Source organism: Chroicocephalus ridibundus, chromosome 2 (assembly GCF_963924245.1).
Source record: "Chroicocephalus ridibundus chromosome 2, bChrRid1.1, whole genome shotgun sequence".
Taxonomy (NCBI): domain Eukaryota; kingdom Metazoa; phylum Chordata; class Aves; order Charadriiformes; family Laridae; genus Chroicocephalus; species Chroicocephalus ridibundus.
Window position 1 is genome coordinate 132,853,549 of NC_086285.1, and position 18,453 is coordinate 132,872,001.

The following is an 18,453-nucleotide window of genomic DNA, read 5'->3' on the forward strand; positions in this document are numbered from 1 at the left end:
GGGTCTCCCCTTGGTTTTATGCTGATGTTCCTATGGACCCAAAGTGTAATTTCCAATTGTTTTAATTTTAAAATGTCTGTGTTGAAACCACTAGAGCTCTTACGGCATGTTACTGCAGTGTGTACTGCAGCCCCTGTGGTGTTGCATGAGGACATGGGGGGTCCCTCACCACCCTCTGGTTTTGCACAGCTGCAGGAATGGGGGGAACCAAACCTGTGGCACAGTCATTCTCCACAAACCGCGTGGAGGTAGTTTGTTGGCCTGGCCCATCTCAGGGCCAAGGAGTGAACTAAGCGCTAAGCAGTGATGACCTCAGGAATCCGGTCCTTGGGTTCATGCCCTGGTGCTCTTTTATTGAGCAGCGTAGATGCACGTAGACTCGTACCCTATGTATTTTTTTGAACTGTCAATATCCATTTCAAACAAATTTGTATTTCTTAGCACATAACTAACATCAACCAAATTTAATGCTAAAGGAAGCTGTGGAATTTTACAGTTTATTTCTGCATGATCAATACTTAGTTGTGATGCCGTTGTCACAGAATTCAGTGGAAAGATTTGGTTTTGTCTGACTATGCACTAAAAGACAAAATACTTCATCACCTGATCCAGAATGATTGCTACCAACATACCTTTTTTGTAATTTTCTTTTTTTTTGTCAGAAATAAAACACACGGGATATGCTATTTTTTATTTCCAAATATCAAGTATTGAAGAGTTTGTTTTGTAAACACATGTTTACAACAGATGCTGACAACGGATTCATTAAATGATGTGTTACACGGCTTTAAAATTATTCTAAGCTCTGCTGAGAAATAAATATCAATTAAAAAACCCCATAAGGAGCCTAATGTATGCAAAACAAACCGCATAAACCAATTAGTCTCTTTTTACCACAGCACAGCACCCACACACTCATACAGTCAGACATCCTCTACAAATTTCCTTAATACTCTACACATTTGCTTAATAATGAGTTTTTTTTTTAAAAACTAAACAGTTACAGGCAGTGTGCCCACTCCATGCTCCTAACATATTACCCAGACCGTTGCTGTTCTGCTTAAAATTGTTTGGTAGAGGTATGCGCTGCAGCCAAGGGCAAATCTCCCGTTTGCTCAACTGGGGAAAAGAGCGGGTCTTCTTTGAGGAAAGGCTTCAGTCAACCGTGGATCACACTGACTCCAAATTCAGTTGGAGTCATCCGCAATTCATCCGAAACTCAGTTCCGGATGATTTTGTACCTTTTTTTTTTTTTATTTTGAAATGTCCCGCCATGTTTTCAAATATGGAGTTTGTTAAAGAGGTCACATTTCTGGCCTATCAGTCGGAGGTGTACCTCTCAGTGCTATTTAGGATACAGATGCCTCTTCCGCATAATCAGTCCAGACACAACAACACAAAATAATTACCCTTCAGAATTCAAATTGGAAGGGAAAAATTTTTGTCTTCAAGATTTTAAAACCAAACCCCTCTGTTTTAAATCATAGCTCACTAGAAAGTTGAACAAATTTGGCCTTTTCCATTGTTAGAGGTAGAATTTGATCTTATTCTACCCCTCTTTTTCTGGTATTCCATGGAAGAACATTAGTATTTCAGATCTGAATCCTCAAATTAATTCACACACTTATTAACGTGGCTTGGTTAAGGGGTCCCAGAATTTACTCCAGTGTTTCTTGTCGTTACTGTAGGATTTATTTTCAGTTTCTTCAGTTTTATTTCAGTAACATGCTACAGCAGGACGAATACATCCTACATGTATTTCTGTGGTCTGTATAGCTTTTACCTTAGCTGTCAGCGCTGGGCCAAATCCTATACTGCCTCCTGAAACGACTTTCCCACAGAAGAGCTAGGTAGGAATTGGCCCACCAGGAATTACAAACACTGTCTTTGCTGGAGCAGTCCAGACTTTAAGAACAAAAACACATGCAGTTGCATCATTGACATGCCTTGACTATGTCATTTAAGTCATAGTGAATACATCATAAAATACTTCAGTACCTATTAGCACCACAGCGTTGTTTAGTCATCTGTCCAAAGATTATCAAGCTGTCTCACCCTTCCTCGAGGTGAACAATGTTTTGGATGCTTTTTGTAGCCCTTCATGAATTCCACACCTTTTCACCTAATCTATATCATGAACAAAACGTTGTTACAGGATAACATTGTGACAACTGGTTTGAGATAGGAAAAATAAGAAAATACAGTACACACAACAGATAATATAATAACCGGAAGAGTAGAATGGAACCTGAATAAATAAGCATCTATTTCGTAACACTTAAAACCAAGAAAAGTTTGGAGCTACTTTGAACTTGCAGAGCTACGTCTGTGTTTAAGACAAAATAAAATAGCTTATCTGAAGTCTGAGGACTGGGTGTGTGTGTGTGCTAAAAACTACAGTTACTAACTGTAGTTAGTGTAATGGATATGACTATGGGATATGGATATTGTTAGCTGTCCTCCTTAATTTATGTAATATATTCTGTGGAAAGGATAGGGAAACTTTCCTTCCTGAGGATCAGGTAGGCTTTCAAACCTTTGGCCACATCATAACATGTACTAGCGATGTTCAGTGTAAAGACGATGAATCATGTGAACCCTGGACATACCTAGATCCGATACTGAAGGCGCCACATCTCTACTCTGTGACAATGTCTACATGTAACCTTTTTGAATTGTTATTTGTAAAACAAGACATTATAAGAAAAAAAGAAAGCCCTAATTCTATACCAAAGAATGAGTCTACCACCATGATGTCAACCGTCCATCTGCTAAGCACTCTGAAGGATAAAAATGTCTATAAAATCAAGTCCAATAGGTGAAGAACCTGAAGTGTGTTGATACAGATTGAATCTACAAGGGGCAAACACTCTGTCCAAAGCTATGCCAATTCGGATTGCAGTCCGGGTAAATCTCTGTTACCAGGCGTTTTAAGCTCCTGGAAAGCAACCGCAGCTGGATGGATTCAACTGGGGGAACCCAGACACTGCAGCGTGCAGCGTGGCATCTCCTATGCCATTACAAAGGACACATTATTGAGAAAACAGAAAAAGATAAACTTCTTTAGGAAATATTTTGTCTTTGATCTCTGAAAACAGCAGTTGTCACCAGTGACCAGAGTATAAAAGCTAAACAAGCACTTGATATCACTTAGTTCACACACACTTGCTGAAGCACCAGCTTGTTAACGTAAAACCCAAGGTACTGGACCACTTCTTCAGCATCATCATCAGACCGATGAGGCTGAGAATCTGGCTCCAAAATTGCCGTAAGACACTTTGGACCTATTTATCATCAGTTTTATGTCAATATAACACGATGAAGAGCTGTGCTATTAGACACAAAGAAAGCGTAGTAAGGCAGCAATACTGCAGGCATCTGGGGGGAAAACCCGCAAGAACAGTACAGAAGGTGGTGAGCGCTCTCCCAGCCATGCTGGCTGGAGTTACACAGAGCAGGCAGTGCTCCGCTCCGTTTGTGCGGGATACTGAAAATTTGTCATCTGATCCTCTAGGTCCAAATTTTGTGAAAGGGCACAATCAGAACCTACAGCGTTACTTGAGCAATTTAATTGGACTTAAGGTCAGGAAGATACCCTTGTTTAATTTATCTCCCCACATAATGCACAGATTTTCATCCCGAAATTAATAAAACAAGTGAATGGCGGAAAGAGCTAGAATGCATCTTTGAGCATGTCCAGAAAATATTTTGAATTCTATTTGAAAATTAAAGCTTTCCTCCATTGACAAATACATAAGCAGCCACACATGAATGCCACGGGGGAGTACTTGAGTGCTACTTTGTGCTATTCTGGTTACAATGATCCCTGACTCCATGGTGAAAAAAACTCAGCATGGAAATTACTCTTGGGTAAAGGAACTCCTTTTTGAATGCAGATGGGATTCGGTCCAATACATGCATTATTTTTAAGTGTGTTACTTAAGTATATAAACTTACACACATATTTAAGTGTTCTGCTGGATCAGAGCCATAATGAATGGTTAATGCTACAAATTAATAAGATATATTTAAAAAAAAAACAAACATATTTTTGAAAACACTATACTCAAGTGTTTGTAACTAATTTAGGGACTTTCAAACTTACTTTTCTAATACCTAGGAGGAGATTTGTGCCCCTGCTTCACTTACAGAATGGGAAATTCTGAGGAACTGCAAGTTACTACCTGCACTTTTACAGATACAATGGCTGGTCAAAGAACTGAAAGTTTCCAATTAAATATAAATTGCACCACAATTTTCAACATGTTTCTTTCAGCTGCTTGCACTACACTGAAAGGACATAAAATGCCACCAGTTCCAAATTGTACCATATTATATCCAGTACATTCATGGGGAAAAAGAAGGACCAAAACCACAGGGCTTTTGCCTAGACTTAGAAATACAGAGTCCCACTCTCCAGATATTCCAGCCAAGACCACAACCCCCGAAAGCTCTACCATCTCCTGAGGGTGCTACACTCAAGCACTCAAGGACATGGCAATGCCCTTTCTGAAGTTTTCCCTTTTTAAGGAAACAGGGATAAGTGGGAGGCTAAGCAGGGACGATTACCTGTTCAGCCAAGTCCATATATTGAGCATACTTCTCATGTCCATCACTCTAAATCACGAATAAGTTTTGTAAGAGGATATCTGTCCTTGTGATGGCATGATGGCACTTTGTGGACTTGTAGTTAATTGTGGGGTGTTGCTGCTCCATATTGTCCCTGGCTGGTTAACTGCAGGTAGGTGACTTGGGTTTGCTACCGATAGCAGCCTGTTGGTGAGCAGGACCCCTGCTTTACGTTTTCTTGTGGTCACTGATATCCAAACTTTAGTGTTTGGGGGTAAAAAGGGAAAGTGATGGAAATTACAAGTCAACAGAATTTTATATTCCCTGGTCAGAGGGTTTCACAGCAGAAGGAAGCATGGCCACCTTCACTGGGTGATAAAGCTCCTTCTTTCTCCTTTTGAGTTGACTTAGAACCACACGTCAATCATGACTGCCGCTAGGGATGCACACAACTTCTCTGGCCATTTTGATTCCTTCAGCAACAACCACCTCAGAAAATAGTGTTTGCTCAGCAGGCCTCAGTCCATATTTCAGTCAAGGTTGACAATGCTGAAATTGACTTCTTCAAGAAGTTAATGTGTTTCCCCTGCGTGCCATTATTGGCTTAGGCTGGTACAGCTTACTCACAATAAAGCCTCCTTCAGGAATCAATCAAAAACTGGCCAGAGTTTGGGGTTTCTTTCTTTCAGAGGATGCCAACTTAATAAGTGATTTTGTAGAAATATATTCACATTGTCAAAATAATCTATAATCAAAAAATACTAATGATTTTTTATGTTATGTTATGTTTTGTTTTGCATATAATTTTGAAAGGAAAGTTAAAAGGCTATTGAAAGTATGTAAACAAGGCTTTTTAAGTATTTCCGAAGTGAACACCTTTCCCTCCACATTCCAGTTTCTCAAATGTTTCAAAAAAATGAATGTTTTTCGAAGTGTGTCAGGATTTCCTAAAAAGCCCATTCCTAAAAAGGAATGGTCTCCATTCCCACAAGCTCTGAATTTCCGTGAAATCAGCTGAGAAGTGGCAGCAGTTGCAGATGTGTCACTTCTACCACTCTCATTCTCTGCCATCAGTGTCAGCTCCTGACAATCCTACAAACCTAATCTGCTCTCCCTTGTTATTCGCATGGAACAGAAGCGCACACGCGGCATGAAACAGAATAGATCAGGATAGATGATTCATTTCCAGCCTTTTACAATTCCCTAAATGCTCTGTTTCTGAGGTATTTGAAAAGATTGTCGTTCTTCACCTCATCCCATGCTGATTAAAATGGGTGTGTGACTAAAATGGATGGGTGACAGGCAATTGCAGCAATTACATTTTGTCCTACTACTTTGCCTCAATTTTTGACATGGTGCAAGAAGCATTTGAGACTGGAGCAAAAGGAGACACTTTTATCATCTATTTTGATCTCCTATGGCAAAAAAATATATGCCAAATACCTCTGAGCCAAAGAAATTTATTCCTTGGGATGAGAAGTCTAGAAGCTAACAGCTCAGCTGGCACAGGACTGAGGATGTGTTGTGCCTGGTGGCTTGATCCCAAAAAGCTATTAATATGTATCGAATAGCAGGAGGTGATTAAAACAATATTCCTCTACCTTGTAGTTTGGAGTAAAAGCATCTGAGTTTACAGCCACAGAGAGTGGAAATCATTACAAGCCACACAAATGGACTGAGACGTTCTGAAATAAGCAGCCACCAATTCAAGCAGGGGAACCAGCCCAGTGGGTAGCCCCATGTGCCGGCCAGGGTGAGCCAGGAGATGGGGGAAGGCAGCCGGCAAAGGAGAAGGAGAGGGAAATCTACTCTTCCCAGGATAACGCAATGGATGCCAAGGAGAGTACTGTCTTTAATTTCAAGGACTTGGTTCCATATAATGTTTGTTCATTAATAAATGAAATCATTGCTAAATTAAAAAAGAAACCGGGAATAAGTCTGTTCGAAAATACGTAGAAGTTCTGCTCTCTTCTATTTATTTTCACACAAGCCCCTCACATCACAAAATCCAAGCCTGCCTATCACTGTGTCCTCTTAAAAGACTTTTAATTTCCTAAACTTCTAAGACTTTCCCTGCAGGGCAAAATACAACTTTGACTTCCTAGTGTCCACCTGAATTCATTCTCTGCCCTTTGAGACATCATTAGTACATCATAAGCATGGCACCACAAAGCCTCCAGGGTAAGAAATGAGATGCCAAGTACATTTGATTAGAAAGTCTCAGCATTTCCTGGGGAGAAAACACTACAGTAATTTGGAATAAGCAAAGGCCACATCATGTCCTGTGGGTCCACGCTTGCAGAAAATTTCTGTTCTTAGCTCTTCCCCTGGAAGGGCAAAGGAGAGATGACCTGCCCTTCACCTTCAATGAAGCTTTCAATGAAGCTGAGAAAAGGAAAGGCAGCCACGTGTGGGACAAACCACGCAACTAGGACCTCCAAACCTGTCCCACCAGCCTGCCCAGCACCGGGCAGCGGGAGAGGCAGAAGAAACGAGAGAGACCCAGAGTTTGAGCTGGTGTCCCCTCCCCAGCTGTCCTCGGTGGCGGGGAGCACAGCACCCCAGTGGTGCCAGGAGTGGAGGGGAAAGCGTCGTACCAGGCATGGCAGTGGGCAGGCTGCCTGCAGCCCACTTGAAGGGTCTCTGCTGATTCCTGCATCGGGCAGCGAATGGCACCCAGCCCCGCACTGTCGCCAGCTGCAAGGGGACCGCCAGGTCCCAGGCGGCCGCTCAGACATGAAATGAGGCCATTAGATCTCCCTCGAGATTTGTTCACTGAAGCTGAACTAGACTGGCACGCATTTCTGAAGGACAGCCAAGCTCTTCTTATTGAGCTATAATTGGTTATTTTTCTTCTTGAGGAAAAGTATGGATTTGGCGCCAGTAACGGCCACCCAAATAACATTACAGAAATATGCACATATCTGCTCTGGTATGGGTGCATGATTCTTTCATCTTAATGTTATTATAAATTAATACTGAATTTTTTTACTGTAAGCATTATACTTTCCTAGCCTGTGTACTTTGTGAAGAATGACTACATCCCATCAAATGAAAACTAATGCACATTTTGACAGGATAAAGATATTACAACTCAGCATTTGCAAATGTTACCTGATGCACAACTTTTGTATGGCTTAACGTGTTTTAACAGTACTTTAAACCTTCTGTTCTTTTTTAGTTTAATGCTTATGTCTGAAAGTAGCCCCTTTCAAATTCAGTTGCAGTAATGTCTTTAAAAGCAAACTTCAAACTTAATTCGCTGCACATACAATTATCCAAATAAGTTGCATAGTTTAAACAAGTTCAATTGTGCTTTGTAGCAGAACTCACAGTAATTACATATCTCTTAAAAATACGATTTGCGAATATAAAGTTGACAATACATTTAAGCATTTTTGTGACGTCTAGACATCAACGATATGAGTTTTTGTCACTCTTCCACTGACTTTTGCTGTTCATAATACCTCACCCTTACATTGTATTAGATCAGAGCATGGACATTTAACGGACACATCTGAAATAATTACAAACACAATTTTTAAAACTCCATTGTCGGGAGGAGAGAAATAAGAACTTGGGTTGGTTTGAGGTATCCAGCCCTCAGGAACATACTATGGTTGTTTGCATTAAGCTTTGTTGGTTTTATCATGTATTACATTTAGATTAAAAATAGAAGGCACAGGTGTTTTACAAGGCGCCGTAATTAAGTCAACCAACAAAACTAAGTATTACATTACCAAGCCAGGGGTCTATATCTCAGCAGTGACTTCTTCCAATGCATTTTCATTTGAGGAATTTATTGCTTCTGAAAAAGGGCCGGGGTACGTCTGTGCTACGCAGTTCATTCCTTGTGCCACACTGATGTCTCCTCGGGAACTGAAGGTAGGGCAGGATCTAGTCCGTGCATAGTTTTGTTGGGGTCCAACTTGCCCAACCATCTCACTCACAGTGTTCACCGGCGAAGCCCTCCATCTCTGTCTCTGCAGTTGCTCTTCTTTACACTTAATGGAATACCAGGCCAGGAAAATAAAAAAGAATCCCACAAACTTGAGAGCAGCTGCCAACCCAAAGTAGACAAAACGAAATGAGGTGACATCGTATTCCCAACAAGATCCTTGTACGCCACAATCCTGTTGCCAAAGCATGCACGTGGTGTCAATAACAGCCCCAAAATAAATTGGGGTGGGAATGTAAGCTGAAATAAAAAATAGCAACAGAAATAATACATGTCAGCATATAGTGGAAAACTTCTAAAGAAACTATATGCCTCACACAAACAGGTCGAGAATTCTTCAGATTTCTACACTGCTATTCTCGCATGAAATGTAAAATGTGGAAAGCTGGTCAGCTGATCTTTCCACCAACACTACTTATCCCACACACGAAACGTACCGCAAATGGGAAAGAATTCAAGCAAAGAAGACAGTGCAGCAGCACCTTACAACGGGTACTGCTTCAATCTGCCATCCCCAGATAGCTCTTCTTGAACTATGTGTCCCCCCCAAAAAAAATCCAATGTTGCTCTCAGGAAATAAAATACAGGAGAGGAACAAAATACAATGCTATCTCCAGAGCATTACTTGCTGAACGTCAATTACTCACGAGTTGGGAAAGGGCGGCGGCTACTCCTTTAGACTAAGGAGAAAAAGCCCCAAAGATGGCAAAATGTTTCTCTTACTGCAGATGGACGGAAGCGGTAAAACCACTAAAATTGTACATTTTCTTTTGAATAGATCTTCCTCAGAAACAGACTTTAACTTCTACGGCTGCTAAAAATGCAGCCAGACCACTGAATGCTCCTGCTTTCTCCAGAAATACAGCACCTTTAAGATAAGTCAGAAACACCCTTCCTCAAAGAAAACTTCCAGATGCAGCTACACGGGCTTCTCCTCATGCTCTCTTACCATAGTCCTTACCTGCTCTAGTCACATGCCTCATAGTAGCTGAATACCTAGAGTGTTCATAGGCAGGATTTTAGAAGTTCATGAGCTTCAAAGAAACTACTTTGTGGAACAGACTTTTAACATGCACCCTTTTTGCTTTGAAGCATTTGAAATTAGGCATTAAGTAACAATTGGTTCTTATGTTAAAAAAGCAAAAAGCTATTGTTATCACTGAAAGCAATAAAAATCTGTTTCTAAAAAAGAAAAAATCCTTATAAAACCGTATTTAGTAACTATTAATTTTTAAATTAAATTCAAAACTGGGACTTTCTGGGACAAAAATGTTGTTCTAGAAAGTTAGGAATAAACAAAAAAAAAGAAGAAAAATAAATGCATTCTCAGCTACAACATTTTTAGAAGCTGTTAATTTTATGTTCCTAATACAGTTAGTCAGACAATTAGTTGCAGATTTATGGAATTTTAGTACTTTTATGGTATATTTAAGCAGAACGTGGAAATGCTGAGTAACTGTAAGACTTACCAAGAGTTCGTAACAGAACAAACTGCATTCCTAGTGCAAAGGGCCTCTCCCCATCTTCCACAGACCTAGCAGGCAAAAAAGAAACCTCCTCTGAAGAAACAGTCAAAACAGATAATCATTGTATTACATTCTGGCTCTACCTCCTGGCTTTTTCCTGAGCTATAAAAACCCTTGGTCTAAATTTCTTCCATTTAGCTTCTAATATTATTAACTCTTATGCCTAGGAAAAAATATATCCAGCCCTTCCTGTCCCTGTTTAATCAAAATCTCAATCATGTCTTTTAACCTTTCTTTACCTGTGTAAGGCCTGAAGACTTTGATCCAAACCCATTAAGGAAATGTAGAGAATTCATCCAAAATGTTTATGGCTTCTCGTGACAGTTTCCTGTTATTTCATATAATGCCTTGCTTTATTTTCTTAATTTTTTTTTAGATAAATTAGAATTAATGGAGAAGTAAGTTGCTGAAAGCTGGACTCCGCTCCTGAATTTAACAAATCTCTGCGTACCATAAGCACTTTGGAGCTACTTTAGGAAAACTATCAGTAGAAACATCCAAACAGTCTCTTTAAACACTGCTCCTTTTCAACACAAGTAATATCAGACTTCTTCCATTGATTTCAAATGAAAAGTGTCAAGCTTTCAAAAGACTAAATGCAGAGTAATGATATCCCACAATGCAACTACAATTTTAGTAAACCACAATTTTCTTTTGATTTAAAAAATATTTTTAAATCTTAATTTAAAGGTCTGAAATTAAGATAGGCAGCTCCTAATGACATTGAAATACAAGATAAAAACACACAAAAAGACTGCAGTCAAAGGAATGCAGCTGAAAAATTAAGGTTTTGAAGTCAAGCACTCACTCAGAAACTGAGAAATCGGGGAACAAACTTGGGACACAAATCTCGGACCAATGCGCTATGCACAATATGTGGTTTGAGACAGTGGGTGTCACTGTCCATGTGCGTGAGCTGCCCTTTTTTTTACTGAACATTACAAAATCCTGCTGGAATTGTCCCTTATGCACCTCACTACTGTGCGGCTCACTGCAATATTAATGTTCATTGATTGTAGTTTACCTTTGCATAATTGCAGTGCAATGACAATGGGTTTTTATTATTGTAGAGGTGGAAAACCCGAAGAGAGAAGGAATAAGGTCAGAAGTCTCTGAATTATAACAGAGCTGTGCAGAGGAGTTGAGCTAAAGTTGCATGAGCAACTGGAATTCTGATGTGCCCACTCCCAAGCACTTGGCTTCACAGTCCTAACAGTGATCCCTGCACCTATTTTGTAGATTTTTTGAAAGGCAAACTGGAAGACAAATTCCACCACATGACACAGCACAGACCTCCATGTGTCAGCAGCAGGCTCCTGCATAAACCTCAGCCACCTGAGCCGAGAAAAGGACAGCAAGAGAGTGCTCGTCCTTGGTGGGGATGACACAGGCGCCTCTGGGTTCCAGAGTTGGGCTCGCGGCTGAGCCGAAGGAGACCAAAAACAAGTTCTGATCTGCCTCCTGTTTTCTAAGGCTCCATGACATGTTACAAAGATTTGCCATCATTATTTTTACAGGGGGCTAATTGTGAGCAGCAGCAGAACATCAGTAGTTTCAGAATATTAGAGCGAAGATAAAAAACCAACACTACCAGGAGAAAATCCCAGACCAGACGGCATAGATGGGAAAAGCCAATCCAAAAACCTGAACACTTTTTTTTCCAATGGACAAATAAGTGACACTACCTTTCCCTATAAAGAATGTCTTGTTCTCTATCCTTAAATGATCATGGTGACAACGACATTACTACAGTACAAGTTCAAAATTCTTGTGAAGAAAAAAACGGAAGATTCAAAAACAGGCATGTGGCAGAAATTAAAAATTTTAAGAAAGAGAAAAGGATAATTTTAAATACTAACATTTTTTCATTTGCATTTGAAAATTCAAACCGACTCTAAGAAGGATGAAAATTTCATCAGCAGTAATCATTTTCTCACATGATGCTTTTACTTATTCTCTCCTTATAGCACCTGGAAATCACTGGGCACTTCATGTTTCCTGAAGTGGATTATCACCTTACACATTCTAAATACAAGCAAGTTCCACCCTATCCATGTCAGGCCTGTTCTATTCACTTTTCAAGGATACATAAGCTTGAAGGATTTTGGCTGCATTTGCCCCAGCCTCTTCTGACACAGGCGCTGGTGATAGTGGGCACAGCAAAATTACTTTAAAAACTATAACTGAGTTCTCACCTGAGTGTCACTATGATTGCTGACGGCTGGGCGCACGCTGTTATAAGGGTAACAATGAAAAGAAATATCAGGAATGGGATAAGCGTGTTGCAGGTTCGATCACACTTCCCAGAAACAGCGTAGCCATTCTCATTCAGGTAGGTTTTGACAATAACCAGGCGGAGCTGACTGCGCTGGCCCACCGTCGGCGGAGTGATCACCTGGCGACTCTGGACACAGGCACATTCTGTGTAATTTCGTACCTGGGGAGAGTGAAAAAGAACATTCCCGCATGAAAAACCCGTGCAAGAAAGACATTGCGCAGAGACGTGGTACTTCTCAGTCTTTAGCTTCATTACCCCAAGTACATGCAAGGTTACCACTCCAGGTATTTTTAAAGCTGGCCAGGACTTCCCGTGTTGAGACTGTCTTTCCATTGCTTACGACTTCCAATGTTTAGGCTGAGGTTAGAAAAAAATCTGGAATATTTTGGGAAAATTTTGCTGAAACAATTCAATCACTTCTGACAAGGCGGCTGGAGAAAAAGCTTGTTTCTACTGTATTATAAAAACAGCAAGAAAACGCTCCTTAAGCAGCACTGACAACACCATATTCTGGAATTTGGCACGTTGTCAGCATCCATCTTCAGGAGGTGTCTTCCGACATCTGAATGAAAGTCTCCCCAGATTTGGCTAAAAAGCAACAAGCTGCACTTCATGCTTAGAGCCCAGGACCTTCCAGGTGGATGTGGATGGGATGCATATTAGAGCAAACCAGAAAATAAGGAGAAACCAGAGACTTAAACAGTGAAGACTAAAGGACATGAGGGATTCCTGAACGGACAAAGAGGATGAAATTAGGATGAAAGACTGAATAATGAAGTGGCATATCATAGACAAAGGGACTGTGATTGAGAAGAAACAGGTCAGGACCCTTGTGATGTTACAGCCAGGAGGTTTTGGTTTCAATCTTTGCTTTCATAAAACCTAGGACCACACATGCACAGAAGCTACATTACAAGACCATCTTAAGGTTGCAAATTTAAGCACTTGGACATCAGGAAATAACAAAATTATGGTTGCTTGTCAACTTTAATGTATACCTTTGTATGTGTTTGTGCTATGACATAGCCTCACATTTTTTTCCCATGGGATTTAGATGAACATCTTAATAATGTATCAATTTATCCAGTATTTTACCTCTCATTTTCAAAATGTGGCTCCAGGTATTTTTTTCCTCACACTACACATATTGCACTACAAAGACAGAATGACTCATATTTCATATGGATTCTTCTATCACACTCACATTATAGCTTATTTTTTTCAAAAAGGAGTAATTTATCTTTAAAACAGTTATGAGATGAGGTGCTGATGTTGTCACCGCTATTTTGTAGCTAAGTAGCTGAAACAGATCAAAAGTTTCACAAATGTGGGTGACTAATTTGAGACAATTGGGATCCGTTTTTTCAGAACGTGTTCCATTATATACAATTTAATATATTCTAAATGTAATTTTTCGTGCCTTCAGATACAGATTTAGGCACTCAGTGCTTCTACAAATGGCACTTCTGGTTATTGCTCATGTCCATCATACAGAATATGAAGAATATGAGATTAATGACTAACTGGGAGAAGTTTTGTTTAAGTCACTTGCCCAGCATCACTTAGGAATGAAGGCAATGACAGAATCCAGTTTCCCAAGGTAGCACTCCACTCTCTAATACCACATGAGTATCTGCTTTCTTCCTACCTTCTTCACCTTAATCTCCTTATTGCTTCCAAATGCAAATGACAAACAGGCATCCTAGAGAAAACAGTCCTCTCTACTACACAACCTTGGTTCATCACCAGAGAAACCAAGTCTGTGTACTAAATGAGACAGACATGACACAATAGAAATCATAGAATCACAGAATCATAGGCTTGGAAGGGACCTCTGGAGATCATCTGGTACAACCCCCCTGCCAGAGCAGGGTCACCTAGAACAGGTTACACAGGAATGCATCCAGGCGGGTTTGGAATGCCTCCAGAGATGGAGACTCCACCACCTCTCTGGGCAGCCTGTGCCAGTGCTCTGCCACCCTCAAGGTAAAGAAGTTCCTCCTCATGTTTAGGTGGAACTTCCTGTGCTCAAGTTTGTGCCCGTTACCTCTTGTCCTGTCACTGGGCACCACTGAAAAGAGCCTGGCCCCATCCTCCTGACACCCACCCTTTAAGTATTTAGAAGTGTGGATAATGCTAGAGTACAGGAATATATATATGAACTGTACACTGGCATCGTTTTTCTCCTAATTCCAATTTTTAAAGGGTTAATTTTGAAAACACTATAAGTTATAAACTTAAATCCAAATGTTATAGTTTAGCAACATTTTGTGCATTATACAGTGGGACAAGATTACATTTGTTGTTTTTAAAAGTCTGCTATGTAGCGCATTATTTAATGAAGAAATGTTTTTTCCTACCAATGTTAGACTATTCTATTCACCATTAGCTACCAAGTTAAAACTTCAGGCCACGAAGGATCTTTTCTTAAATTGTAAGAGGAGATATCGAAGAGTACATACTCTAAAAGTACCTCCCCGCTAAATGAATTAATAGTGCCAGTCTGATATCAGATGAAATGTAGCAAAGGTTAAACCTATGTCTCAATCCAGCAAAGCACAAATAAGATTTATATAGACAATGAAAATTAACCACACTCTTTTCCAATTGGGCCAAAGTGATTTTCTATTAAAAAACAGCAAGATACTCTAAAAAAAAAAACCTGTAAGGGAACCAATCTATTCTCAGTGGCATCTATGTATGAACCTGAATTTTCAGACCCTTATCCGGTCAACCTGAGAAAGCAGAACAGTGGACCTAGCATTCTCTTGCTTCACAGGCTGCCTCAGGACTGCAAATCAGGAGACTGATACGTTATAAATAAGCTTTCTGGAAAGCACAACCAAGTCCTGAGAAAATCAGTGTTTGCATTACTTCCTGTCTTTCTTAATTAATCCTTTTTTAAAGGACAGTTCTGTAACAGAAGAATTTAAGAGTTCAGTTTTTTGTACAAAATGAGCATGACCATAATGCTCTGTTGCTATTTAGGTCAGATTCTACTTTTCAGCTGTTTTCCAGTACCCAGTCCTGGAAACTGCCAAATTTCCATGGCGTGATTTTATCAGCAGGATGCCCTTCCCCACCCCAGCATAACTGGAAGACTGGGCTGTAACAGGCAACGTATTTCCAAAAAAGTAAGTGGATTATTAACATCCTTTAAGTTCTAGTTACATGAGTTCAATGACATTCAGTTTGTTTAGCCTGGAGGAGGGTTAGGGAAGGGCTATGAGAATGGCCAAACTATTTTACAAGAGCAGAATGCTTGGGCAGCCTTTGTCTAGCCACACAAACAAAAGACCTATCAATACACTGGTGCAGGTGCAACAGCTACTCATACAAAATGATGAGGCTGACACAAACACCAATGACTTTAAACAGGCCATAACTACATGTAAACAGGAGTTTAAAACACTTCCAACCTGAAGAGTTAAGTTCTTCATTCCATTCAGAGAGGGAGCAAAAAAAAAGCCAAAACAACTCTTAAGAGTAACACTGATGAGCTCGCAGTAAGACAGGACGACATGGCTGCCTATGTTAGCAGAAAGCCGAATTAGATGACACTGACTCTAGGCCCCCTCTCGGAACCCTGTAGGAACATGAGACGTGCAGGCCACTGCCATCAGGGACTTCAGAGTCTGTACTGGAAACACCAGCCCTCCCCACCCTGTGGCACTTCGCACTCACTTGGGTGGAGGATTCACCTGGTACAAATGAACTTGTGCCTCAAATTTGTACGTAACTGAAAGGAAGGGGGGTGCGACCAGGCAATAGTAGCACCAGCAGCCTTTCAAAAGACTTATGCACAAGTCTGCTTCAGAGCAACTTCTCTGGAGCTTAGCAGGGGGATTCTCGTGCTAGAAACAGCAGTCTTCGATCTGCATCAGTCCCGAACGGTTACTCGCGGGTTGTATGTGGGTGGGTGAAGGACTTACCCCTGTGCTATGGTTTCCACCATTGATGCAGCCAGCTAGGCAAGGATTAAAATATGTTATTCCATCTGATCCACAGACAGGCTCGTACTCATGAATCTTACATCCACAGTTAACATTACAGCTCCCAGTCAGATTCCTGTGGGCCATGGCAAGAGTGGGACTGAAGAAAAGAAAAAGAACATGCTAGTAGAGCAAGCACAGATATCCTGCTGTTCAGAGGGAGAAAACATCCTACTCATTACCTCTGGAACTAATAGTTGATTATCAGAGAAAGACTGCATTAACTCTATGTACATGATTTAAAAATCATAGAACAACATCCAAGGCATCCCTGCTATCAACTATAATCAATGCAATACAAAGATAATTCTAAAGTTTAAAAACAGTATCTTTTTTGCCCGGATAATAGTTGTATTTTTCCTTTAAGAGTTAACACAACACTATTTCATATGTCTATCCTAAGCTGCAGCAATTTGTTGACTACTAGTGAAGGGCTCAGTGATGAGGTATAAGCACTATGTGAACTATTAGGTATCTCTTCCCACATACCAACAACTGTTCAGAAAATTTAATGCTTGCATTATTTATACATATATGTGACATCTACAGGAATCTCTCTAGATCTGGATGAGTGCTGTGCTTCCACTAAATGTCTGTAAAAGAACGGTTACTCTGCTTGCCTAGACAATTCCCCGAAATCTTGCCAAAGCACAACTTTCTAGGTCTTCCCCAGAAGCATTTGGTGGTATGCTCAGAAGGAACTGAAGGGAATTTCAAAAGCTGAAGGATATGCAGACATGAAAAAGCAGGCTCTTCACTCTCTGTCACTGCTGCTCTAAACAGGTGGCTGAACAGATCTTGACTGCTACAGCAGGGAACTGCATCAATTCCTCACTGGCAAGCACCATGCCAGCCTGGGCACGTCCTCACCATGGCATGGATGAATATGCAAAGGGACCCCAACCAAAGCAGTAGCCCATGGGACTCATCTCAGCTCAGTGGCTCATGTAACAAGGCCCGAATGAAGCAGCTACAGCTCTCTCCTGATGCACACTCTCCTCCAGCTAAGACCTCTGCATGGCACATCTGGGTCCTGTCTGGAGAGAGCAGGTCATCCAGAAGCAGTTTTGGTCTCACAAAATGGCACTGCCCTGGGTGCTAAGGACAAACTCCTAAGAACCAATACCTGATAACCTGAGCCGCCAATGGGTAGCCAGTATTGTCAATGCCCCTATGCAACTGTGCCCCTGTGCAACTTGTGGCTGGAATCAAGATTTTATAAACATATAATCCCACCGTGGCTCTACTTTACTGTATCAGTTAGTATCAGCCTTGTCTAGATAGGAAGGGACTTTTCAGATCATCTAGTCCAACCATCAACCTAACAAAACTGACAAAAATCACCACTAAATCATGTCCCTAAGCACCACATCTACCCATCTTTTAAATATCTCCAGGGATGGTGACTCAACCACTTCCCTGGGCAGCCTGTTCCAATGCTTAATAACCTTTTCAGTGTAAAAATTTTTCATAATATCCAATCTAAACCTCCCCTGGTGCAACTTGAGGCCATTTCCTCTTGTCCTAGGACTTGTTACTTGGGAGAAGAGACTGACCCCCACCTGGCTACAATCTCCTTTCAGGTAGTTGTAGAGAGCGAGAAGGTCTCCTTTTCTCCAGGCTGAACAACCCCAGGTCTCTCAGCCGCTCCTCGTAAGACTTGTTCTCCAGACCCCTCACCAGCTTTGTTGCCCTTCTCTGGACACACTCCAGCACCTCATGTCTTTCCTGGAGTGAAGGGCCCAAATTGGACACAGTATTTGAGGTGAGGCCTCACCAGTGACAAGTACAGGGGGATGATCATTTCCCTAGTCCCACTCCCCACAGTGTTCCTGACACAGGCCAGGCTGCTGTTGGCCTTCTTGGGCACCTGGGAACACTGCTGGCTCATATTTAGCAGCTCAATCCAGAAGTGACAAAGGCCCTAGTAACAGCAGAGTCCATATCTGTAAGATTACAGACTCTTCATCGGAAGATAAGGGGGGGGAAAAAAACCCACACGGATCAAATGGTGCTTTTTGGTATCAGTAGAAATAAATCAACTCTGGTTACAACTGACTGCCAGCTGTCGCCATCACAGGTTTTGACTCAGGTTGACTAAGTCACACAGCCATCAAATTAACAAGCTCC

The 18,453-nt window shown here is 41.0% G+C and overlaps 1 protein-coding gene across 1 annotated transcript in view; it reads right to left on the bottom strand.

The window, feature by feature from the left end:
- Positions 1-676: 676 nt before the first annotated feature.
- SLCO5A1 (solute carrier organic anion transporter family member 5A1) overlaps positions 677-18,453 on the bottom strand; it is an 84,922-nt gene continuing 67,145 nt past the window's right edge. The window contains exons 6-9 of the mRNA XM_063327033.1: positions 16,264-16,423; positions 12,249-12,490; positions 9,997-10,061; positions 677-8,767 (exon numbers count right to left, since the gene is read on the bottom strand). Coding sequence (XP_063183103.1) covers positions 8,322-8,767; positions 9,997-10,061; positions 12,249-12,490; positions 16,264-16,423 — 913 coding nt within the window. The 3' untranslated portion in view covers positions 677-8,321. The remainder of the gene's footprint in view (positions 8,768-9,996; positions 10,062-12,248; positions 12,491-16,263; positions 16,424-18,453) is intronic.